At 41.4% G+C, this 25,863-nt stretch overlaps 2 protein-coding genes across 3 annotated transcripts in view; both read left to right on the forward strand.

Annotated features, from left to right (window-relative positions):
• Positions 1 to 12,711, forward strand: part of trip4 (thyroid hormone receptor interactor 4) — a 246,266-nt gene extending 233,555 nt beyond the window's left edge. Inside the window, exon 13 of the mRNA XM_084337556.1 lies at positions 12,471 to 12,711. Coding sequence (XP_084193682.1) covers positions 12,471 to 12,535 — 65 coding nt within the window. The 3' untranslated portion in view covers positions 12,536 to 12,711. The remainder of the gene's footprint in view (positions 1 to 12,470) is intronic.
• Positions 12,712 to 19,077: 6,366 nt separating this feature from the next.
• The window catches only part of znf609b (zinc finger protein 609b), a 282,574-nt gene continuing 275,788 nt past the window's right edge, over positions 19,078 to 25,863 (forward strand). The window contains exon 1 of one of the 2 annotated variants that reach the window (XM_084337717.1): positions 19,078 to 19,497. The gene's annotated coding sequence lies outside the window, so the exon portion shown is untranslated. The remainder of the gene's footprint in view (positions 19,498 to 25,863) is intronic. The other variant, XM_084337718.1, reaches the window with a different exon arrangement.

Genomic DNA, 25,863 nt, shown 5'->3' on the forward strand with positions numbered 1-25,863 from the left:
GTACAGAACTTGTAAGTCGCTTTGGATAAAAGCATCAGCTAAATGACTAAATGTAAATGTAAGGGCATTAAAGACCAAAGATCCTGACATGGAGCTGTGGAGACGACGCTCAACTCAGAGCTAATTCTCTTATTTCAACTCAAGATACTCATACATTTTGGACACAGAAGTAGAGTTTTGCCTAAAAGATGACGCTGATGGAAAAAAAGGTCTGCCCAGGCCTCTCAGTTACACAGTGTTCTTCAGTAGTCACTGTAAACGCCTGTAAGAGAGTGATTGATAACGAGTGAGGCTCCATCCCCCTTCCAGGAATTACTCACAACCGCAGGAGAAATCTGTTCCCCTGTTGGGGCACATTAGTACGGGTGACCCTTGGTACTGATAGATTTTTCACTTGGTTGTTAGGAATTCCCCAGTCGCTGTGCCTGTAAAGCCAGTAAAGGAGGTGATATTCTCTTGTTTTTCTTGAAGTAGTGGTGTTTGGCTACTGGAACAGGCCAAATTCTAGACCCATAAAGGAGGATTTGGCCACAGTGCAGTCATTGTGGGAGAAAAATAGGACTCCAGAAGGAAGAACCATTTGCTTGTTTATTCCCATTGAACTGGACCTGCTGTGTGGGGAGATTTCCAAGAAAATAGGTTGATCTGTGAAAACTGCTATTCTGGTCTTTTGGACTACCTGTATGTAGCCTTGTGTGCCACATGTTACTGAGTTTAGGCCCAACTTCTCGATGGATCTCCCCAGGGGGACATCCCACCGACTCAATGACGGTTAGCGCAGATCTTGTGATGTAAAATGTAATTCATGCTCGAACGTGAAAATGCCGGAGCTCTGCTGGAGGTGTGGCCAAGGAGTCTACCTGAGGAGCCTACGGGCACCTCTCCCAAGATGTAACTGCACGTTGGGCGATGCAGCACTGAGGTGTGGCCAAGGAGTCTACCTGAGGAGCCTACGGGCACCTCTCCCAAGATGTAACTGCACGTTGGGCGATGCAGCACTGAGGTGTGGCCAAGGAGTCTACCTGAGGAGCCTACGGGCACCTCTCCCAAGATGTAACTGCACGTTGGGCGATGCAGCACTGAGGTGTGGCCTCACATTTCCACAATTACCTTGTTCTCGTGTGGAGGAGAGATTAGCAAAAGGGTTGTGTAGAACTATAAATGCTCAAACCCCCACAACTACCACAGATACAGAAACTACATGGAAGTATATATCAGCATTGAGACTCAATGTCTTGCCTCCCAGTCTATTGTCCAAATCCTTTAAACCTGTTTGATTTTACAACTCGAATCAACTTAGGCCCCGTTTAGACGAGCGTTTTGTGAACAGAAACCGCAAAAGTCATCTTGCGGTTTCACTTTTAATTTTACGTTTAGACGAGCGTTTTGGAGTGGAATTCTCCGTGCAGACGACGCTGTAACAACGGAGACCCGCTGTCACACGATTGGCGCATATGCCACATGACGTGCTGTGAAGACCCGCCCTACTCTGCCTCTGATTCGCAGACTGTGGATGGGGAATGTGATTGCACCAAAGCAGAGTCACTCACAGACAGTGGGTCCACTCACGGGTCTCACGCCGCGGGACAGATTCTTGTGTATTTAACCCTTTCACTGCCACACGACAGCCGGTTGTGTGATAGTAAAGGGGTAACCTTCTGTCGTGTGGCAGTGAAAGGGTTAAAAGTACTGCCAATGTAGCCTTCAGGTGATCTCCGTTGATATAAATCAGACATACTTGCTTTGTTTACGTCTCGGCTACTGGCGCATACCTGCTACCTGTGACGTAAGCAGTACGCGCGACCAGAGCCGTGACAACCCTTTCATCATCGTTTTAACATATTTATACGTTTTGATAGTTTAGACGAGATCGCAAAGCTTTTGCGTTTCTAGGAATTCCACCCTGGAAGGTAGTCTCACTTTTTTGCGGTTTCACCCCGTAAAAACGCCGTTTCCGTATAAACGAAAGGCACATCAGCAAAAATATTTTTGCGGATTCACCTGCTAGCGTTTCCGTCTAAACGGGGCCTTAATTGGACAAATCTCAATCAGAGATGCATTTGTTTAGTGGCTGATACCCCACCGTTGACTCGTAATCTACTGTGCACCAATGGCATGAGAATACATTTGAAAAAGTTATTTGGTGTGAAATCTTGTTAATTTCCACAGTCAGGATTTTAAAGGCTAAAAATGCAACCAGTAGAAGAGTAGGTTGGCACCCTGCATGGTTGCCTCTGACATCAGTGTGTGAATGGATGAGTGAATGGATGAATGTCATAAGAAGATTTAGGTTAGATTTGTGTCTTGGATTGGTTCTTGCAGACTCAGATTCTCATACAGTCATATCTTCAATGTCGAATCAAATCAAATGTATTTGTAAGGCCCGACAACACGTTAATGTCCCCATGGGCCGGACACGTCTTCTTTAAACAAGTCAAGAAGAAACATCATGATAAATCAAGAACAACACAAAAACACCATAAAGTCCAAATTTAAGTAAATAAAATAAATGTTGTATCTATTGCACTGCTGCAAGAAATAAATAGCTTTATTATAAAATCAATACCCAATAGCCAATTGTATCTAAGTGAGGGAACACAATTTGTGGCAACCAGATGCAAGACCTGCACTACAGCACATATTCAGCTGTAAACGCTAAAAAAGCTGTAAATGTTGAGGCAATATGATTTTAAATGCCAAAATTGTAATTGGCATACATTAAATCCTCATACAACTCAATTAAATGTTTTATTTTGGTATTCAATTAGGTTTAGAAATACTGCTCATTTGGCTTTTTAGCAATGCCCACCACCTTCTAGCAATCTTCAGAAAACATACAAATATATTTATTTTGGTTTATGTATATCTATATTTTCATATTTAGATGTGTAGCTCAAAGATGAGAAAGTAGTTAGCTACTGGACTAACATTACTACTGGAGTTTTGCAATGGGGAATTCTGTCCCTCCTGGACTCCGGACTCAGTCAAAGGCTGCAAGGAGATGAGATAACTGACTGCAGGTCACTTTTGCCCTGTATCCTTTGATTTCCTGAACAAGGCTTGTCATGACGTTTTTGGTGAGATTAACATCTTTGTTCTTAACACATTGGTTGCCAGCCGGATATGATGATTTATCACTTGGATGCCACCACGTTAATCAATGGGAGGACGAGCAACGCATAACGAGAATGCATAAACTATATCTTTTTTATTTTTTATTTTTTTAATCTTTTTCCCCCTCCATTTTCCTCCGATTTTTCTCCCATCCCAATGTTAGTCGTATGCCAATTCCCAATCCCCTTCCTGGTCGCTGCGCACTTACCCCCCACAGTCAGATCATCTGGGAGAGTGGAGGCTATCACGTGCTTCCTCCGACACACGTCCAGCCAATCAACCGCTTCTTTTCACCTGGCAGCGCGGATCCTCCCTGAGAGGGCGTAGCGTGTGGAAGGATCACACTATCCCACTCAGGTCCTATCCGCGCTTAGCAGGCGCCCCGACCGAACTGTAGGAGTCGCTGTTTACAACGACCCAGACCCACCCCGCCAGCTTCTCCAGCCCTCTAATACAGCCAATTGTATTAGTGTGAACGGCCAGCCAAGCTGGTGACAACCCCGGAGCTGTGCGCAATCTCCGCTACGCCACCTAACCGCCTGCATAAACTATATCTTAAATTATGGCTATGTGTCTAATACACCCGTCGCTTATCAATGACTTGCTTGCAGTCAACATGTACGAAACAGATTGTTTTTTCATCAGTACATTTCCGTTTTATACCGTTTTGAATATGAGTATAGTTTCGGAGAGTTCTAGTAATTTCAGAGAAATTCCTCAAAGATAGCCATTTACTGGAATACACAAAACACGTTGTCATTTTCCGGCTGATTTATGAATCGTTTTCAAATAAACGCTAGATTATCGAGAGTATTTGTGTTCTTATGCACGATACAAAAGCGGGCTGAAAAATCATTTATTCGTGCCGCGCTCAGCGCCTAACGCCACACACACACGCACACAAACACACACACACACACACACACGTTGTGAAATCTGTGAAAAACAACTCTGACCCAAAACTAGTAAAATAGATTCCTTACCTCAGATGTTCTGCAAAAAGATGAATCCAATTCCTGATCGCCATTCCAAATATTGATTGCGTTTATTGATCCAACGTTATAGTCTGAAACGCATAATCCAAGCTGCTTCCAGCCTCGCCAGTGAATCTGGTAACACGACACTGCTTGCCAGAGATAGGAAAATCCTGGACCGGAGTATTTCTCTGATGCACTTTTTCACTCAATCCAATCCAATGATGTGCATTACCATCCGGGAGACGATAGGGGGCGGTATTTGGCCTTTTCGAGCTCAGAGCCATTCCCAATGATAATGTCATGCTGGACGGATGAAAAATTTATGGATATTGCTAATAAAAGAAATAACGATTAAATAACGAGAAATCTCGTTATTGGCAACCAACGCATGGCGGCCAACAACGAGATTCTCGTTGTTGGCAACCAATGTGTTAATAGCTACTCTTTGTTTACAAGAGAGCCAGCTAATGTTATGCACTAATAGTACACATGATGGTAGCAGGCAGCGAACTTCACCTAAACTATTACTCTAGTAATATATTTAGTAATATCATGCTGCAGCATAACGGTACTCTAGCTTTAGTAATATGTTGCAGCATAACGTTACTATGTAGATTTAGTAATATCATGTAGCATAATGTTACTCTGTGGATTTAGTAATATGTTGCAGCATAACGTTACTCTGTAGCTTTAGTAATATGTTGCAGCATAACGTTACTATGTAGATTTAGTAATATCATGTAGCATAACGTTACTCTGTGGATTTAGTAATATGTTGCAGCATAACGTTACTCTGTAGCTTTAGTAATATGTTGCAGCATAACGTTACTCTAGCTTTAGTAATATCATGTTGTAGTATAATGTTACTCTGTAGATTTAGTAATATGTTGCAGCATAACATTACTCTGTAGCTTTAGTAATGTTTTTATTTTTTTATCCACTTTATTTAATTTTTTTTCTTATTTAAAATTTTTCTCCCATCCCAATTTCGTGTTTCCAATTCTCCCCTGTCTTGAACGTTGCTCGCATATGCCCCCCACTGGTCGGTTGTAGGGAGGATAGAAGCCTTGCATCACGTGTCCCCTCCGGTACACGAGGAGGCAGCCTGTCACATCTTTTCACCTGCCAGTGCGGACTCTCATTGGCGAGGTGTAGCGTGTGGGAGGCTCACACTACCCCCTCTATTTCCTATCTCTGCTGTGCAGGCGTCCCCCAACCGACCTGTAGGAGTCGCTGTCCACAACGTCCAGATTACCACCCATCGACTTCCACCCGCTGACTCTGCCAATTGAGCCAGTATGACGGCCGGCCCAAAGCGGAGGCAATGCTGACACCCGGATTCGAGACCGGAGTCTCTTGCATTGGTGACGAGCGCAATCTCCGCTGCACCACCCAGCCGCTGCTTTAGTAATATGTTGTAGCATAACATTACTCTGTAGCTTTAGTAATATGTTGCAGCATAACATTACTCTGTAGCTTTAGTAATATGTTGCAGCATAACATTACTCTGTAGCTTTAGTAATATGTTGTATAACATTACTATGTAGCTTTAGTAATATCATGTTGTAGCATAACGTTACTCTGTAGATTTAGTAATATGTTGCAGCATAACGTTACTCTGTAGCTTTAGTAATATGTTGCAGCATAACATTACTCTGTAGCTTTAGTAATATGTTGCAGCATAACGTTACTCTGTAGCTTTAGTAATATGTTGTATAACATTACTATGTAGCTTTAGTAATATCATGTTGTAGCATAACGTTACTCTGTAGCTTTAGTAATATGTTGCAGCATAACATTACTCTGTAGCTTTAGTAATATGTTGCAGCATAACGTTACTCTGTAGCTTTAGTAATATGTTGTATAACATTACTATGTAGCTTTAGTAATATCATGTTGTAGCATAACGTTACTCTGTAGATTTAGTAATATGTTGCAGCATAACATTACTCTGTAGCTTTAGTAATATGTTGCAGCATAACGTTACTCTGTAGCTTTAGTAATATGTTGTATAACATTACTATGTAGCTTTAGTAATATCATGTTGTAGCATAACGTTACTCTGTAGCTTTAGTAATATGTTGCAGCATAACATTACTCTGTAGCTTTAGTAATATGTTGCAGCATAACGTTACTCTGTAGCTTTAGTAATATGTTGTATAACATTACTATGTAGCTTCAGTAATATCATGTTGTAGCATAACGTTACTCTGTAGATTTAGTAATATGCTGCAGCATAACATTACTCTGTAGCTTTAGTAATATGTTGTAGTATAACATTACTCTAGATTTAGTAATATGTTGCAGCATAACGTTACTCTGTAGATTTAGTAATATGCTGCAGCATAACATTACTCTGTAGCTTTAGTAATATGTTGTAGTATAACATTACTCTAGCGTTAGTAATATGTTGCAGCATAACATTACTCTGTAGATTTAGTAATATGTTGCATAACATTACTCTGTAGCTTTAGTAATATGTTGCAGCATAACGTTACTCTGTAGCTTTAGTAATATGTTGCAGCATAACGTTACTCTGTAGCTTTAGTAATATGTTGTAGTATAACATTACTCTAGCTTTAGTAATATCATGCTGCAGCATAACGTTACTCTGTAGATTTAGTAATATGTTTCAGCATAACATTACTCTGTAGCTTTAGTAATATGTTGCAGCATAACATTACTCTGTAGCTTTAGTAATATCATGTAGCATAACATTACTCTGTAGTTTTAGTAATCTCATGTTGTAGTATAACATTACTCTGTAGCCTTAGTAATCTCATTTTGTAGCATAATGTTATTCTGTAGCTTTAGTAATATCATGTAGCATAACATTACTCTGTAGCTTTAGTAATATCATGTAGCATAACATTACTCTGTAGCTTTAGTAATCTCATGTTGTTGTATAACATTACTATGTAGCTTTAGTAATATGCTGCAGCATAACGTTACTCTGTAGCTTTAGTAATAATGTTGTAGCATAACGTTACTCTGTAGATTTAGTAATATGTTGCAGCATAACGTTACTCTAGCTTTAGTAATATGGTGTAGGCGTAGCATAACGTTACTCTGTAGCTTTAGTAATATGTTGTAGCATAACGTTACTCTGTAAATTGTGTAATATGCTGCAGCATAACATTACTCTGTAGCTTTAGTAATCTCATTTTGTAGCATAATGTTAACTCTGTAGCTTGTAGCATAACGTTACTCTGTACATTTTGTAATATCATGTTGTAGCATAACCTTACTCTCTGTTCCATTCCAATTTGAACATCACAATTTCAGCCATATTTGCTAGCTAGATCTCCGACGGTTGTCAGTTTTCAGCAGTTTCCTCAGCTTTTTTGTTTGATATTGATATCTCAACACAATTATGTTTAGAAATCTCTGGGGGGTGCTTAGCTTTTGCTTTTTCTTTAAGAAAAATACCAAGTAGATGGATAGGAGGAGACCTATGATCAACCTATGATCCTGTAGACCTCGCATCAACCTCTCTTCTTGCCGGTTGCCATCTTGGACCATAGTTCTATACACAGTGGCTAAGATTTTGACTTCAATCAGTGCCATCAATCTTTGACCATTTTGAAAACAATTCAATAGTGCAGGTCCTTGGCTAATGGTCAAACTATCCACCAAGTTTGAGTCAAATCACATAAGAATTGTGCATGGGGATATTGTAATCACATAGATTTGAGTGATTACAATATCCCCTTGCACATGGCACAGGTATGGGTCCATTTGCTAGTCCAAGATAAATGTGATTATACAGTGTCTGAAAAAGATTGCGCGCAGCACTGTGAGAAGAATATGCGTACCACAAGTTTCAGCCTGTTAATAAATGATTCCCCTTCAGTTTATTATGTATGTCTGTGTTATCTTCAGAAAATGTTTATTTAAAAATTCCTTTATTAATCTAAAATGTGTAAACTTGTACATAAATTATTAATTATATGGACATAATTTTTACAGTTATTGGTCGGCTGGACAGAAAGCAAAAAAAAGCATTTGAATGTAAACTCTGATCTGTCAAGGTATTGCGTCACACCGCATTTGGGCTGTTGGCAAAAGAGTCATCGCCATGTCCTCACTCGTCCCAAGTCCAACACCACTGTGCCAATGCCATCCTGTCCCCAACCTGCCAGACACTGGTTCTGTGGCGAATTGTGATGAGCTGTCATGTGCGTGACTAAACCAGCCCAAAGGTGCACTGCTGGTTGGAGAAATCACTCAGCCGTCCATTACAGCCCCTCAGTGTCTGTGAAAACAGCTCCAGGCAGGCGGCTTGCGGGGAAGAGTGGGGAATGGAGGGAGTCTGTTTTTCTGTCGAGGAGAGCATGGTTGCTATTTTACTCGCTAGCCCCTGTGAACAGCATGCTGACACAAGTCCTGCACGGCATCTCCTCTCTCCACTTGTAAATCCACCAGCCAGGGAGCACAGGAAGGGAATGTAAATTAGGTGTGACTAACAGCAAGATGGGAATCGAGGCAGGGTTTCCTCCCTGCTTTTTCTCTCTCCTTTCCCTGCTGACAGATTTGTACACATGCACTTTGCTGCAGTGGAGTGCTCAGGGCTGTGGGCTTGGTGCGTGTAGGATGACTTCAGTTAAAGGTGTACTGGCTCGAGGCTAGATGAGGCAGAGAGGATGGAAGGCCTGGTGTTCTTCGGTGGAAGTTGGAATGGGTTTGCCCCGTAAACATTGATCTGTTTAAAACGTAAAAAAAATACCATTTTTACGAACTGTCTTGAATGAGTAGTTCACATTTTGTGAAGAAGCCTATCTGATTAGCCATCATCAACTGGGAGTCATTTTAGTCTTATCTTTTTAAAAGTCGAATACTTTGTACTTTTGAATGGTAACCATGAGTAATGCAACTTCTCTAAAATAATAATATAAAATATAATATAGTGTAAAATTGAATTCAATATATTTTGCCCAATCCAGTATCATCCATTTATTGGCTGTACCTTAGTCTGACTCACACAGTGAGCCTCTCATCGCTCAACTATTTCAGTGAGAATTCTCCTCCCTCCTGCAGCATTAACTCTCAAGGTCAGAGAGTAAAATAAAAGACATTTCACAACTGTGTTTATTTGCTTATCAACCTTTTAGATAGGAGGCTTAACATAAGGGGCTCGCTGGTCAAAGTCCCTTTGAATTATGTTAATGGTGTTGTGGAGACCGAATAAAAACAAGTGTGACTTGTTTTTGTTCAGTCTGAGAAAATGTTGTGCCATCTTTAACATTTGATGTCTTCAAGAAATTATTAATTTGAGGCTGTTTCATGCAGGTTGGAGCATTTCAATGGAAGGCATAATTCTGTGTCATCTGCATAGCAGTGAATGGATATGGTGTGCCACCTGATGCTTTCACAAGTGAAGGCAAATAAATGGAAAGAATAATAGTACTTCAAATAGAACCCAGAGGCAGTAATGCTGGCAGGAGTAGTGGAAGAATCTCCTATTTTTCCACTGAGAAGGTTCAATGAATAATATGTTCAATCACATTGCTACCCTCAGCCCTACTTTCAGCTCTCCTTTGTCTCCATCCTCCTAGGCAGGCATGTAGTAATTCTCAGTGTTAAAGTATATCATTAGAACATTTAGTTGCATTTCCATGGCTGTTCTAGGTTCATCGACCTGGTGAATCACAATCATTGTGCAATACAAGGAGAGAATACAAAACGGCACTTGATTTTTTTTTTTTTAGCGCCCAGCCCTAGAACTAGCATTTACTGCAGACAAAAGCAGCCAGTCATTCCAGTGATTATTATTGCTTAGAGACCCGTGTGCCTCAGTGTAGTTCTATTCACGGTTTCCCCTGGATTGTGAAGGGATGATGTGAATGCATCTGTCATTAGTAATAGGCTATATTCTCCCATCAGCTTTAGTGAGAAAATTATACTATGCAGTCAGAATAGCGAAGGTGTGAATGAAGAATCAGAATCTGGTCCATTAAATGTGTGCGTCAGTGTGCGTCCGGGAGTGTATTTTACGGTGCTGATTATGGAGAGAGCCAGCCCTTTGCAGACACCCTGTGCCTGTTTTATGCCCCCCCCCCCTCCCAGCTGCACTGTGTGGGCAATAAACCTTTCTCCAGCAAGCCCCAAACAGTGCAGCAATCAATGGGAAATTATCCCAGCCGATCGATGAGTCCAGCCTTTCTATCCCACCCTCTCTCTCGTCTTGCTGTTTTTCTCTCTGTATCTCTTTCCCCCTCTCCCTATCATTCTCTCTCTCTCTCTCTCAATCTCCCCCCTCCTTCCATCTCTCTGCCTCTCATTTTTGCTGCCTCCCTGTTTTCTCCACCCCCACATGAACCCCACCCTCCCCCGTTTCCTTGTGTTTCCTCCATCTCCCTCCGCTCTTCAGCACCCACTCTGAAATGCGACAGCTCAGCAGCTCCAGACCCATTAACGGAGAGATGGAGAGAGAGAGAGAGAGAAAGGGAACTGAACTAGTCGTACCTGGCATGAGCAGGCTTCACAGAAGCCGAACGCTGCCACTCTAGCTAAACACCACTTCTGATTACACTTTCAGGAGGTAAACTGCCATCTCGCTATTTTATGGCATAGTTTGGAGCTCTAAAATATTTTATTTCCCCTGAACAAAACACTGGTGGAATAGATCAATAAGACGATTAGTTATAAAGTCCATGTATATAGATCACTTAATTTGTGTTCAACTGGAAATCATTTGAACCTTTGGAATCTCTTTGTTTGTATTGTAGATCTGGTAAAGGTGAAAAATAAAATAATTAAGAAAATACTGTATTTTTCTTACAGAGAATTTGTCATTTGTGTTATCTTGCATTTCTATTTGGCTACAGTCAACCAAAATACCCCAACCCCCCAAAGAAAGGCACAGTCCTATTGCCATGCACCACTGGCTCCAGGCATAACAGACCGACACTGACAGCCTTTCAGACAGGTTTGGAGATAGTGAGCAAACAGTACTTCTCCTTAACACCTTGTTTACAGTGCTACTACCCACAGAGTTTAGCCATAACGTGACGACATGGAAAGAAAGCACAAGTGACAACTGCCACCCCTGCCTGTCACACTTGTATTGTTTTCTTCCCTACCACACTCCTGCTGGAACAGCTACCTAATGCCAATGGTTTGACAAGTGAGAGGCTTGTTTTGGGCTCAGAGGTGCTAGATTATTATGTGTTTAGCAGTTAACGACTGGGTCCATGTAGATTATCTCACCCATTATGGGTTTTTCTCAAGGGAGCAGACTGTAGTGTGTGTGAATGAGCCTTGTTGGGAGAAATTGAAATGCTAATGCTATAGCAAGTAGATCTGAGGAAGGGGAAGTTCTCGTGAATGTACTTTTGGTTGTTGCTTTTGTTGAATAGAGAGGGGGGTATTTTGATTAGCATAGTCACAAGTTTGAATAAATAGCAATGAGCCTCTAAACAGGCTTATTTATGGTCTGAAAATTAGAGGGCATGGAAGCCTTGGATATTGAAAGCAATTTTACAACAATAGAGATACTACCGGTAATGTATGGGTTGCTAATGGTTCCTACTCTAGTGTCACAATCAACCATTCAGTGCTTGCAAGTGCTAATACACAACCACACTGCTGAGCTAAATATGCAGACACTTCTAGAACCCTTGGTTCTTGTAATTTTCATTAGGTAACACTGTGTGCATGGAATGTATTCTTGCAGAACACACTTTTATTTGAATGGAATATGCTGCTATGGTGATCATTTCTTTGTCATTTGTTTTTAGGAGTTGTAATTGAGATATTATGTCATATATAATCGAGATGTATTTTTTTTATCTAGATAGGATGTTTTTATTATTTTATATTTTTACCTTTTGAGTTTTTACCAAGTCTTCTTGTTTTGATCCTCCCTATAAATAGATGTAATGTATAATCATTTGCAGACTAAGCAACACATTCCATGCATTCCCTTCTGCCCGAGAGTGTTTACATGCTAGTAGTTTATTTTCCAAAAAATAACTTACACTCTGTATTTATTCCTTGTGGCTTTTGTTTTGAGCAATATCAAAGGAGGTCGTCCTTCTATCCATGGTTCTTCTCAGCATTGCAGCCAATACATCTGTATAACCAGATTAAAAAGACATGTCTCAATGTTCCAACAATAAGAGTTGTGGTCTAATCTCTTCTAGCAGCGGAATAAACAACCTCTCTGGCCTTTTCCCTCATCAGCCCCTCCTCTCTCTCTCTCTCTCTCTCGCTTCTCTCTCTTCTCTCTGTCTCTCTCTCGCCTGTCTACTGGGGCCACCTCTAATCAGCAGGCCTTGAGCCCTCAGAAAGGTCACCCTGTCCCTTTGATGGTGTTTTGATTCACCCCCTCTCTCTCTCTCTTCCCCTCCCTCTTCCCGTTTGCCTCCTGTCTCACAGGGAAGCTGGAGAGTCAGTACCACCAGGGTGCCAAGAAGGGACTGGTTCCATCAGCTGCAGAATGACTTCAGGAGAAGATGCTGCAATGGTGGGAGATGGGGATAGAGCGTGTCATTGACCATAATTCACGTAGTGGCCATTTTGCTCTTATGTCATGCTCAGGTTGGGAATCCCTTCACACCCTAGGTGTCAAGATTACCGCAGTGTGAATTATGGTCAATTGCCCACAGCTCCAGAAGATTCTGGCATCTAAAAACAAATATATATATATATATATATATATATATATATATATATATATATATATATATATATATATATATATATATAAGAAAAAAAAGGCGCTCTTCATCAGATCATGCAACCATTGTTGTATCACTAGTTACAGCCAACAGCTTCAACACAACTGGACATGGCTGTCTCACAACTGTTAAATAAAGGTTTACCATATGCATACATTCCTCTTGCTACGTGTCTACATTTTTGCACCATTTTTTGTTCTTAATCATTATGTATTTTCTGCAATAAAACACTGTAAAGTTACCATAATTTCTCTGTACTGATTTTGATTGCCCAGTGCTAACTGGGATTGTTATATAAATGAGAGGGAGACTCAGAACATGTAAATTAAGTATGAATTCAACTAGGGAATGTTATGACTTTTCAACAACTGAACACAAATTTGTTACAGACGGCTGGATGTTTCCCCATACCTAGACATATCTTGCTTCTCTTTTAATTCACCTTTCAGGTTTAATGAGGCAGTAGAGGCAAGAATGTGATTGCCATTTATGACTCAAGGGCTAATTGGCTGCAAGAGTGATTACATCCCACCTCATTATTCAAGCAACAAAAGTTGTCGGGGGTAGAGCTTTCAGATGCTTTACAGCAGTGTATTTAGCACATTGTGAAATAAGCAAGAATAAGATCAGATAAGATGAATCTTTATATTCTGGAACCATAGCAGCACAGGGGAGGGGAGGTATAGACAGGGTAATAGAAAGAAAATATAAGAATACAAAATAAAAATCCTACCAAATCCAGTCTATAAACCAGTCTGCATAGAAGTGAAAGATAAATAGGATAGATCAGTTGTCTCCAACCAGTGGCTAACGTGCTACCATAGCTCTCCAGGCATTCTCTGAAAATGTCCATCACAAACCACAAGGTACGAATAAATCAGTTTGACTGGTTGTAATGTGTCTATTTTGCGCACTCAAAATTGAAATTTTACTATTATTATTAGTATTATTATTACTACTATTAAGAAAAAATAATAACAAGTAGCTTTCATCCATTTTTATTTTTCAAGAGTAGCTCTTGAAAAAAGGTTTGGAGACCCTGGGCTAGACAACCTGATGTCAGTTATTTTTTTTTCTCCACTTTTTTTTCCCTCCTGTTTTTCTGTGTTTTTCTCCCATCCCAATTTAGTCGTTATGCCAATTCCCCCCTCCCCTTCCTGGTCGTTGCTCGCATGTGCCCCCCACTGGTCGGTCTAGGGAGCCTGAAGTCTATCAGATGCTTCCTCCGAGACATAGGAGACAGCCAGCAGCATCTTTTCACCTGCCAGCGCGGACTCTCATTGGTGAGGTGTAACGTGTGGGAGGTCACACTACCCTCACCATCTCCCTCCCTCGCTGTGCAGGCGCCCTGACCGACCTGTAGGAGTCGCTGTTTACAACGACCAGATTACCACCCACCGGCTTCCCTCCCGCTGACTCTGCCAATTGAGCCAGTATGACGGCCGGCCAAGCCGGAGGCAACACTGACAGCCGTATTCGATACCAGTGTCTCTCGCGTTGGTGACAAGCGCTTAGTCCGCTGCGCCACCCAGCCGCCTAACCTGATGTCAGTTATTATTATCTCTTATTTTGAATGCTTTTTGCATCACTAGCTTACAAACGCACACTAGCTGTCAAACTGCTTTTCTATAGGTCCACTGCTGCTGTGACTTTTGTGGTTTTGATTGATATTCTCCGGTGCAATATAATTATATGCTGCAATGTTTTAACTGCTCCTGTGTTGCAGTATGTTTTTTTCCTTCTACGGTAAATATTTTGAGTGGTTCTTTCACTAATCTATTTATTTTTTTTGGTCTGAGGGTGTATTTTGCCACAGTTTGAAAGACGTTGCATGAATCACCTGCGCACACACACCCACACACAGTGTTTCTATGTATCCATGCCTAGCATTGTAATTCACCAGTGATTAACCTAGATTTACTCTTGCTTGAGTTGCAGATTAGCCACAACCCTCTTCTCCATTATATTCAGCATGAGACCACCTAATTGCACCAATCCTCACAGTCATCTCAGCCACCCAGAGTGAATAAGAGCCCCCCCCCCTCCCCAAAAAGGTGTTTTCCAGAAGGGCTACTCAAGAATTCAGCCCCAGTGAATCACTGATGACAGCTCCTTACCCTGTGGGTGGCCTGTTTTCTTCCTCCTAGATTTGCTGGATGAGAACTTAAACCCAAGTTCACAAAAATACAGGGTATTGTGTTATTATCCCCAACAATCAAACAATTTTCTCTAAGAACATTTAAATAAACACGGCATACAATCATTCACCACTGGTTTTTGATGGCGAGATTATTATGTCTAAGAACAAACAGGCTGTGTGTGATCTATCTGAATGTGAAAATGGCCCCATCCTGTGCCATGCTGCTCACTATAATGAACTCACAGATGGAACGCAAGCAGTATCTCTTCCTGTTTCTAAATCACACCGACTTCCCTTCAGCGGTTTTCCCTTGCTACACCCCCCCTCCCCCCTGCCTGAGGCAGCTTCTGCTAGCTAGTGTGACACAGGTCGTCCCTCAGTTAATCATGCCAGTGAATAGGAAAGGACACATCAGAGTACCTGGGGCTATGCAATAAGGGGGGGCAGGGACAGCTAATCTTCTGAGAAAGTAGCAACACATAGTCATACATCCAACTCGAATTTCATTCATATAAATCTGACTTTGCAGGGTCATTCGGAGAGAGAAAAAAAGGCCATGTCTTTATTCCTCATTTGGATTAGAAAAAATGCCCAATTGAGTTTTCCCCACCAAAATGAAATGCAATCAACTCCGAGCCTGGAATTCACCATGCTCCACCTGCTAGCCCAGTGTTGATTTCTGGGAGTAGCAGGACATTTGTATGCTTGCTGGAAGATCGATTTGAAGTGAAGGGGTGGGGTGAAATCCCCATCCCCCCAGCCGCTCCAGGCTGAGATGTGGAATTAGGCAATGGAACACTTGGAGGAGGAGGAGGTGGCGGCGGGTTGGGGAACAATACAACACAGGAAAGGCTTGTGACCCATCCATCTCACTGTGTCATAAAACAACTGCCTCTCTGTACAAAGACTAGGCTCCTGTCCAGTGGTGCGTGTAATAAAAGAAGAAAGCAAGCAAATATTTAGAAAAGGAGCTTGCAGGGGTAGGCTAATTTTATACAGTTTGTCACTAGCATGAAATGCATTGGAATCAGACAGAAATTGGTCTCGGGACCTCACAGATGCCTCATCATTGTACAGTTATAGGTGAGTAATGTGTCTTCAGCACTTGGTTTAACTGCGCACATCCTGTCAGCTCCTGTTCTGTCTTATCCAGCCAGTCCTGGGAGGTTTGTTTGTATGGAATGCATACTTTCCTCATCATGTGTGATTGGCTGTGTATCAGGCATGCTGTGGACTCCATGATGTAAGCACCGGGTCTTGAGTTAAGTAGAGCAGAATCCTGCCCTGTCTGCTTTCGTTCATCTACCCAGCATCCAGTGTGTCTCATGGCTCATCAGCTTTGGTTAGTCAGGAGGTCCGAGGTGGGCCCCTTCTGAGGAAGTGAAGCACATGGGACATTGTGAACGACTGCATCCCTCAAGGCAAGTGGGTAAGATATCTGATGTGTTGTCTTCATGAGGAGCACATCTGTAAAGCGACCCGTTTGTCCTTGAGTTCTGGGCTGCATTAAATGAGAACATCTGATCTCTAAATCATCTCAACCATTGAATGTTTAGGTCGGAGAATATCCATATGGTGCAAAGATCAGGAGACGCAAGACGGAGACCGTACAGACTTCACAAACATGGCTACTTCATGTGTGATGGCTTTTATGTTGTGTAAAGCTGTGTAGATATGCATACATTCAATATCAAATGGATTTCCTATTACAAATGGCTTTTCCAAAGATCTATTGATAAGTGGTCGATTTATCTTGTAACCTTTTGACCTCAATCAATCAGTTGGTAACTAACAATACGCAAACAGTGAAGGATACTTTAAATGGTACAGTTATAATGTCGTCAGTATTCCAAAGGGAACACCACAGGAGCAGCATAAACCAACATAAAAAGTGATTTTTTTTTAAACTCATCCAATGAAATGATGAAAATTCAAATCTATTAGTTACTCATTACCTCACACCACGGCATGTTCCCTGGCGCTTCCCAATTGGTTCTCCTTTTCAACTTTATCAGTTTTGATCCCACATCCAGCTGCAAAGATGTCTGTCCTGATGACCTACTCTAATTTCTCTGCAAAGCCCCATCTGTCATGTGGGTTGAATCTCTGAACACTGATGATTCGTCAAGCTTGCAGCCTCTTGAATCTGTAACATGGACACCTCCAGGCTTCTGCTTTCTTTGGAGCATGAAGTGTAACGGATAAAGTACATCATTATGGTGGATTAACCATTAGCATATTGCAACATGATAGAAAACAAATGCACTGATGTTTTTTTTACCTCCACAGGCTTACAGGATGTTTTTGTCATTTTCCTGACCACTTATATGTGATCATATGATAGATAGGCAGATAATTGGTGCAATTTGGCGTGGCATAACTAAAGGGAAATGGTTGGAGAAAAACCATACTGAAACTGGCTTTTTTCACTCGTGTTATTTTTCACAGCCATCAGGCTGATGAAGAAGTAGCATTAACCATCATATTCTGAATCAGAAATCCTTTATTCGCCAGATACAATGAATTTGTCTTGGTGACAATGGCTCAGGGACACCTAACAATTTAACAAATTTCACAGGATAACAGACAGATGGTAGAGTGACAACAGGACAACTCGAATGCAGTGCACACAGAGCCGAACGTATCACCATCCACCCATTTTGTATACTCTATACAACAGTGATGGAACAAATCGCCCCTGTTTGTTTACAGCTTGTTCATTTCAGGTTTGACCTGGCGTGCTGCTCGGTCAGATCACTTGGGGGAAGAAGAAGCGTCACACCAGAAGGAAAGTTATCATCATTGGGGACATTGGTCCCATCCTGTCCCCTCTGCCCACTGGTTGTTATGTAGCTTTTCCAAAGGAGGCTGGATGCTGCACCGGGGGAAGACATGAGTCAGTGAGCCTGCCAGCAGGAACGCATGGAAGCAGTGGAAGAATATGGAGGACACCGACTGGCTGCTGCTTTTGCTCTGTGTGAAAATGAGCCCATTAATTCAGCCCCCCCCCCCCCCCCCCCCCCTTACCTCTCTATCCCCCAGCCCCCTCTCCATGCCTGTTGTCTCTGTTTGTTAGTGAGATGATTCCTTCTGTCATGTCAAAGGCAACATTATCATATTCTTGTTGCCGGGGAAACCAGCAGAGAGAGAGAGAGACACACACAGTGACTTAAGCTTCTACAGTGTTTGAAGTGGGTATAAAAGGTTATCTGTGTGATGCTTTACGAGAAATGGAATCCTGCTATTCTTCCTATACAGCTTTTCCTTTTAGGAATTGGTAGCATATTCAGTGAAATTAATACAAAAGGTGCATACAATCTTCAGTTGGTCTGAATATTGACGATCATCTTTTGACCGCAGTATTGATTTTTTTTTACAATTGCTCTTTTAACTGTTGGCAATCTGATATGCTATGTAAGCATTTGTTCTTGAAATCCTGAAAAACTACCCAAACTTGTTTACACATGTCATAATTGTATCACAGGCACCACAATAGCTGACACAGTTTGTGAGATATTTCTGTCCTGATATGCACCCACATGGGAAATGTATAATTCACTTTATATATACAGTACAGTTTTGAGGACCCTGGTGAGAATATATAGCCCTGGGGCAGTAGTGGTTCTCAACCTTTTTTCTCTCTCTGTGTGACCCCTAAAAACAGAAGAATTCTTCTCCCGACCCCCAAAATGGTCAAGCATATACATAATTGTGCATTTGGTCACCAACAATGATTAATAGTTCCTTTTTTCAGGCTATTTCACTCGATTAATCAATGGAGGAGGGCTTTAGATGGCAGATACTCATTATGTCACACGAGAAAAACATTGATACCAGAGATTATAAACATGATGTATTTTTGTGACCCCACTGCTCTAGGGGATACGTCTTAAATCAGTATGGCAATATATAAAATACAATTTATCAAACTATTGTTATTGTAACCCGTTTCCTTCATTGTGACTCATGCGTTGTATTTCAAAGAGGCTTGCCCAGTCTAACGCAGTCCGTGTAGTGTATCTAATCCAGTTCCATATTTTCACACGAACACTCCCGAGTGTGAGGACAGTTCAATCCGAGAGTGGAGCCTGTCTCCTGGGTTTCCTCCCCGCTCGCACCGCTTGTTGGTTACATTGTATCACAGTCTCCAGTGTTGGGGGACGCGAAGAACCACCGCCGCGTACGTTCACATACACAGCCAACAACGAAGGAATTAACCTTGATGGAAAGCTATTCACTCTTGGATTAAAACACAACGGGGTCGGAAGAGAATAATTAACCTACGTAGGGGTTTGAAACCGAACAGAAAATGTCAACTGGAGTGGATGTTTTCGACATGGAGGAACCACGGTATCTGGAAGTAGTGTGATGGCAGGAGTCCAGTGAAGCTGCTGGCCTCCCCTCAGCTCTGCCGTCGCGTCGGATGTCTTGGGGAGTCAGTGCGTTGCTCTTAGTGCCTCTGACAGTTTAGTTTGAGATTTTATTCTAATTCAAGTGCATTGCTTTGTTCCTTATTCGTATGTATGGGATGTGCATCATCAGCATGGACAGATCGGGACAAGAATTGGAGTAGCTAGTTAAGTCAGTAAGTTGTTTTGAATCATTATTTCCCTTTAGTGTTGTTTGTGCTCTAGCTAGCTAAGCAGCTAACGTTAGCAGTGCGTGCAGGGCGAGCTGGCTAGCTGCTCCACCACCACTGTACCGTCTGCAGCCCGGAGCTCATTGTCTCTTTAGCTCATGTTGGAGGAGCTAGTTAGGTTAGCAGTTAGCTCCCCACACCGTGCTAAGTACCGTCACGCTAGCTAACGGCTGCTGCTGGAACTTTAGCTAGGAGCTAACTTGTTGTCTATTTTCACACAGGAGTAAACTAGATAGTGTTATGAGGACGGTAACTTAATGCCACTTGTTTCAAGAAACACACTTTCTTGCACAAACAAACTTGTTAGCAAACGGCATCGTTACTTCAATTTAGACAAGGTTGGTTACATTAACGTTAGACACTACAGTTTCACAAGCTACACGTTAGCTAGTTAGCTGTTATTTGTAATGGATTTGTTTTCTATAAGGTTAACGCAAAATTGTTTTGGACTGTGCACACATTATAACTAACGTTACACCTTAATGCTTTTCAGTAGCTGCATTGGGTGCCACTTAAACTCAATATGTCGAATGCTTTGTTACTAAAGTTAGAGTGAGTTAGCTAGCTAACGAGTTCATGTTGCTATAGCCTCTCTGTGATGTCTGTCTCGTTCATCGCATTATGATACTAGAACTCAAATCTAGTCGCTCATTTGGTTCCAATATGGGTGATGATGGCAAGTAGAAAAATTTCCTCAACTACCTGATTTGTGTAAAAATATATAAATGTGTCCACGTGCATTGTAGTGGGTCGTCCTCTGGTACTGTGCATTAGTAGTGGATGCCTGAAGAGTATCTAATCTATGATAAGGTTGTCCTCCCCCGTCAGACCATAACGGGAAAGTCTGATGGCTGATTCTAGACCACAACAAGTCTACACAACAAGGTGCTTGACCTCCATGTTGGTTCTAACCACATTGGTTTGCAAGTTCTTCTTGTCACGTTGGTTCGCTGGTTTACAAGTGTAACATGTAAACAAATGGGCCCTCTACCACTGAAAGCCAAACCTTGGTATTGAAGAGGTCATTTCATACACTGATATAGGTCCATATACTGTATACATTAGAATAGAGTTTTCTATATCGTTAGGCTGTGACTGTTCTGATTAGGCTGTATTTGCAAATATTGGACATTTTCAGTTATAAAAGTTTGAAAAGGTATTTACCATATCCAAGTCTCAATCAAGAAACTCTGGAAAGGAAGTTTGTCTGGAGGCTCAAGGCATCAGATCGCTCCAGGACAAGGGGATTATGTAGGCTGTGTGAGGCTCTGACCATTAGCACACCAGCTGATGACAAACTATGATTTTAGACTACATCCTTAACACTTTCAGAGCCCTTGCTTAACCTTGATTTACCGGTTGAATGCCCACCATCCACTTCAATGTTAGCGTTAAAAACGCCTAATCTATGTTTTAAATGATGGCTATGTGTCTAATCTGCCCGTCGCTTATCAATGACTCGTTTTCCAGTCAACATTGTCGAAGCGGATTGTTTTTTTATCGGTTCATTTTCGTTTTATAGCATTTTGAAAAGCCCTCGTTTTCAAGGAAAATATAAAGATTCCATGATAAAAGACATTTACTGGAATATTTTAGAATACACATACGTTGTAATTTTTCAGCCTATTTATGAATAGTTTTCAAATAAATGCTAGATTATCGATAGTATATGTGTACGTATGCACGCTAGAGACGCAAGCTGAAAAATCGATTATCTTATTTCCTCATCAGCGATCGCACACACATAGGGCAAACGCTGAGATCTCAGCAAATACAACTCTGATTATCCCAAGACTGGTAAAATAGATTCCTTACCTCAGATCGGATGTTCTCCAAAAAGATCATTCCAATTCCTGATCGCCATTCCAAATATCGATCACGCTTATTGATTGAGTTGGCTGCTGTGAATATATATTCCAGGCTGATTCCCGTCCCGCGATGACTTCCATGTTGATCAGACTTCTTGCCAGCACACGGAACCAGCTGGCTCCGCCTCTACATATCTACAGATCCCAGGTCAGTCTAAGCGACTGACCTGCAGTTACACAGGGATAGACGATAGGGACGCTTTTTTCCATTCTGAGCTCCTGGAGGAGCTGCTGTACCAACGGGAGACTCGGTTGATGAAATATGAAATCAGATCGCTAATAAACAAATAAAACGATATTTGTCGTCGTGGGCACTCAGTGGGGGGCATGAAATAACCAGATAACACGTCTGTGGCACTCAAAGTGTTAAAGGGAGCTGTCAAGCTGAAACCGCTCTAGAGAATCTTTCAACCACTTGAACAAAGCCGGCTATTAGGTTTGCTGAATGTTTCAATTGATCAGACATGATGTTGGCTGGTGATGCTTGCTTCCATGCTCAATGACAAGTGCTGGTGCATGCTTGTTATTTAGAAATAATCCGAATTGGTACTTCTCTTTGTAGTCTAGTTAACTTGGTGCTCTAACTTACATAGAGTATCATAAACTATAATACCATTTGAACTGTGTTGATACACAATCAATAATGCATAGCTTTTGAGAAAACGCAACATAATGTTAGAAGCTTGACTGATACTTTTTTGGAGTATTGATATCTTGTTGAGCTAATGGGTGCCATCTAGCAAATGTTTAACAGCATGTATAGCTTAATATATTGGAAGAAAATAAGACTTATATTTAAAGTGTAACGCATATGTCAAAAACATTGGATGACTTCATATGGGATAAATGATCAATGGTACTTGGAACATAGCCCTTCACCTAGCCTAGAATCCCTAGATCACTGCAAAGGACCTGCCACTCACCTCCATAGTCCTCCTAATTTTTTCACATGAGGAAATAGTGCAAACCTCTGGACAATGCTTGTTTGTGGTTAATCTATTCTGTCTGGCAGCGGTTGGCTTGGTTGTATTCACAGCTTCTCCAATTTACACGGTAGGGAGTTGATTCTTTGGAATTGAAAGACTGCAGGCGTTCAAATGGGTCACTGTGACTGACTGGACATGAACTACAAGCACTGAGAACAGAGAGCAGCAGCCTAATCTAAGACTTCAGCTGCAGTCTGCTTCTTGAGATTTGAGAGACCAAGGGCAAATTAATTTAATACTCTTCTCAAGTAAACTCTCCAGCAGTTTTTATATTTTAAATCCACTCAGGGTTATGAACCATACATGATCAATAACAGCAGGTAAAGCACAGCTTGGATGTTTGTTGAACAATATACTGCTGTGCCAGAGACGCCCGATCCATTTGTCATGGGAAATAAGCCAAGGCTATAGACTTTTTCTACCATGACAACATAAACATTCTAAATAGGCCCCATTTGTATTTCCTGTCACAGTGTTTGTTAATACAGTTGCTGACAGGAAATAAACAAGGGCCAAAGCTGTTTCCCTAGCAACGGAATACCAACAGAATACTTCTGAAAAGGTAGTAAACTTTTTGCCCACCAAAGCCATAAAGATATTGTTCGTTTTTGTGTTTAGGAAATTTGCCATGGCCGTTTGTGTGAGATCCAAGGCTGTTTCTTGACAGGTGCTGGGGTGTTGACATATTTTTTAAAGTAGGTGCTTGCCTAATTGCATCAAGTACATTTAGCACACTGTTGCTTTTCAAATGTGTGTAAGTAATGATGCAGTCTTCCTCCCCTTATTGCTCTAAGCAACATGGCATCATTAATCACTCGCTCACCTCAGTCGACCCTGACACTGATCATTTGACTACAACACGTGGCAAGCTCAGCAGTCATTTTCCCCTGCGCAAATAATTGATTAATTTTTAAACATAAAGAAGATAATGATTTGAGATGAGGATGTTGGGAAGCTGCTTGGTGTTGCTTACAAACTAGGAATGGAGCATTGACCAATTCCTGGTCACTGTCGGTAAGATCAGGAAGTAGGCCTTCAGTAACTATGCCTAAGTGGCATAAAAAGGAAGGACCCAGGCCCAGCTTAGTTATCCTAAAATAATAGACATACTTACGGTATATTCTAGATTGTAGGTCCATGTATGAATTAAATTGTTTTTCAGTTCTCCTTTCTTTTCTATTAAACATGGTGAATCTTTTGGGATATATGAAATTTATAGAATTGGTGCTCTAGCCCTGTTGCACTGCACTGTTCTAAAGAATGTTATGTTGACACCATCTGCAGCTCGATGTGTTCTTGAATGGATCGGTTGTCAATCTGAAAAACACACGGAAGAGCTTATGACTATGATGCTAACCCTGACTCCCACCTACTTAAGACCAAAACAGTATTATGTATTGCAGTGTGGGTTAAGCAGTAAATAATCTTGGTCAAGTAAGTTAGATGATGACAGGCTGGTCATGAAGGATGCCTGGTAATTGAATGATTGCTGAAGTTCCCCTGAGTAAAGGCACTCAACCCCCATGTATAGCTATGTGTACCAACCTGCTCCAAGAATGGCTGTTGAAAAGGAGCAAACAGTAGCTACAACACAACAGGCAGTTGATAGCAATATGTTGTTCTACAAATAAAAACCCTTTGCATGTTAAGCCATGTGGAGATGGAATTTGTGAAATTGAAGGTCTAGTGAAGCTAGATACATACTATAGTATTGTATCCATGATTGTTGTGACCATATACATTTTGGCTAGGCTATATGTAGCCTATATTAAGAGATAGTCCACCTCTCTTAGTATTCTTTTCTTTATTGAGACGGTAGGCTCACTAGGCTGTGAGAAGGCTGAGAGGGAGACACAGGAGAGAAGGTCCTGGATTCAAGCCTAGACCAACAGCGGCGCTTGTGGTTCCAGAGGCGGGGGTCTTAACATCTACACTGTGATAGAAATATGTTTATTGGAATTTTCTTAACCCACATCATAACTCAAAATACAGGTCTGTTCCTTCCTAGGCCAATAGGGGCACTTGTGGTTCCAGAGGTGGGGGTCTTAACGTCATCTACACCGTGATAGAAATATGTTTATTGGAATTTTCTTAACCCACATCATAACTCAAAATACAGGTCTGTTTTACTCTTAATGTTTTACAAACAAATGTTGCCTAAACAAACATCCTTTACAGCTGTAAAATGTTTTCAGGTGTTTGGCTTTCGTGTGATAGTATATCAAGAGCTCAGTCATTCAATTTGATTGAATTTGATAAAAAAAATACCCTACCAATACCATATTTTGGTTTTCAGTGGTGGGCTTAAATTAGCTTACATTTGGATTCAGGATTGGACCTTTAGTGGGCGTTTTGCTTGGCCCTTGCCATGCTTTCAGATGTTGTTGTAGCATGTCGTTGTGTATGAGGTGTGTTGCGTCCGTTGGGGATATGTTTATGTGTTCCCTCTATTGACACAACAATCTGTTCACTATCTGGATTAGATAAGATGAGCCAAGATTTAAAACTTTATTCCTAGTGCATTTTAAAAAGGTCAAATGTGCTAAGGAGTTAGTGAAACCTAGTATTTTTCATTTGATTTGCTTACCAGGTATAGAAGCTAGCCTCGCATGTTCAATTATGCTTCTGCCCTAAGCCCGAGGTGAAGGGTCAAGGTCTGTAATGTAACATGGGTGGTGGGCCATTAGTCAAGGAATGTGACTGGACATCGATAATGAAGAACGTGTAGGCTAAATACATTTCTTAACGCTTATGTCAAGGTATTTCTTAATAATATGTCTTATAATAGCTATCTATTTTATTGGGTAACACTGGTGTAGCCTGTGAATAGGTCTTAAACCATTCAATAACCATTCCCATGCTCAGCAACAGCTACTACCATCTATAGACCTCTTAAAGGGGCACTTCACCAAAAGATAATGTTGATTTATGTTGCACATAATCTCACATCCAAAAACTAGTTTAGCACACATTCATTTAGTTTGACAATATGGCCACCAGTGCGGATATTCCCAAACCGAATAAATAATGCATCTTTAAGCACAATGATTTATCTAGCTCATTATCCTTATAATGAAGATATCTATAAAGAAATAAAACAAGGGGCAAAGTGTTTTCCTTGGAAATGTATGGGCTAATGTCACAAGCTCATCGGAAGTTTAAAGACAAAATGGGCCAGCTGGCAGTGTCCTCGTTGCCTAGACACATAAGGTGAATAGCTCAGCACATTATCGTTGTCAAGATTGAGTGACTGTGAGAAAAGAAACACTCCTGGCATGTGCGCCTGGAGTGGGCTCATTTGTATATGCGACCAGCAGCTCTATAACTCACTCTGATGGTTGGTTGGTTTTTCCACAAAAGTGTCCCCACCCGGTCACAGTTTCCATCCTAGGAGACAGAAATGTGACATGGAGGTCAAGTGTGTGTGTGTGTGTGAATGCACACATGGATGCATGCGT

Source organism: Notolepis coatsorum (assembly GCF_963971535.1).
Source record: "Notolepis coatsorum genome assembly, chromosome: 20".
NCBI classification, from domain to species: domain Eukaryota; kingdom Metazoa; phylum Chordata; class Actinopteri; order Aulopiformes; family Paralepididae; genus Notolepis; species Notolepis coatsorum.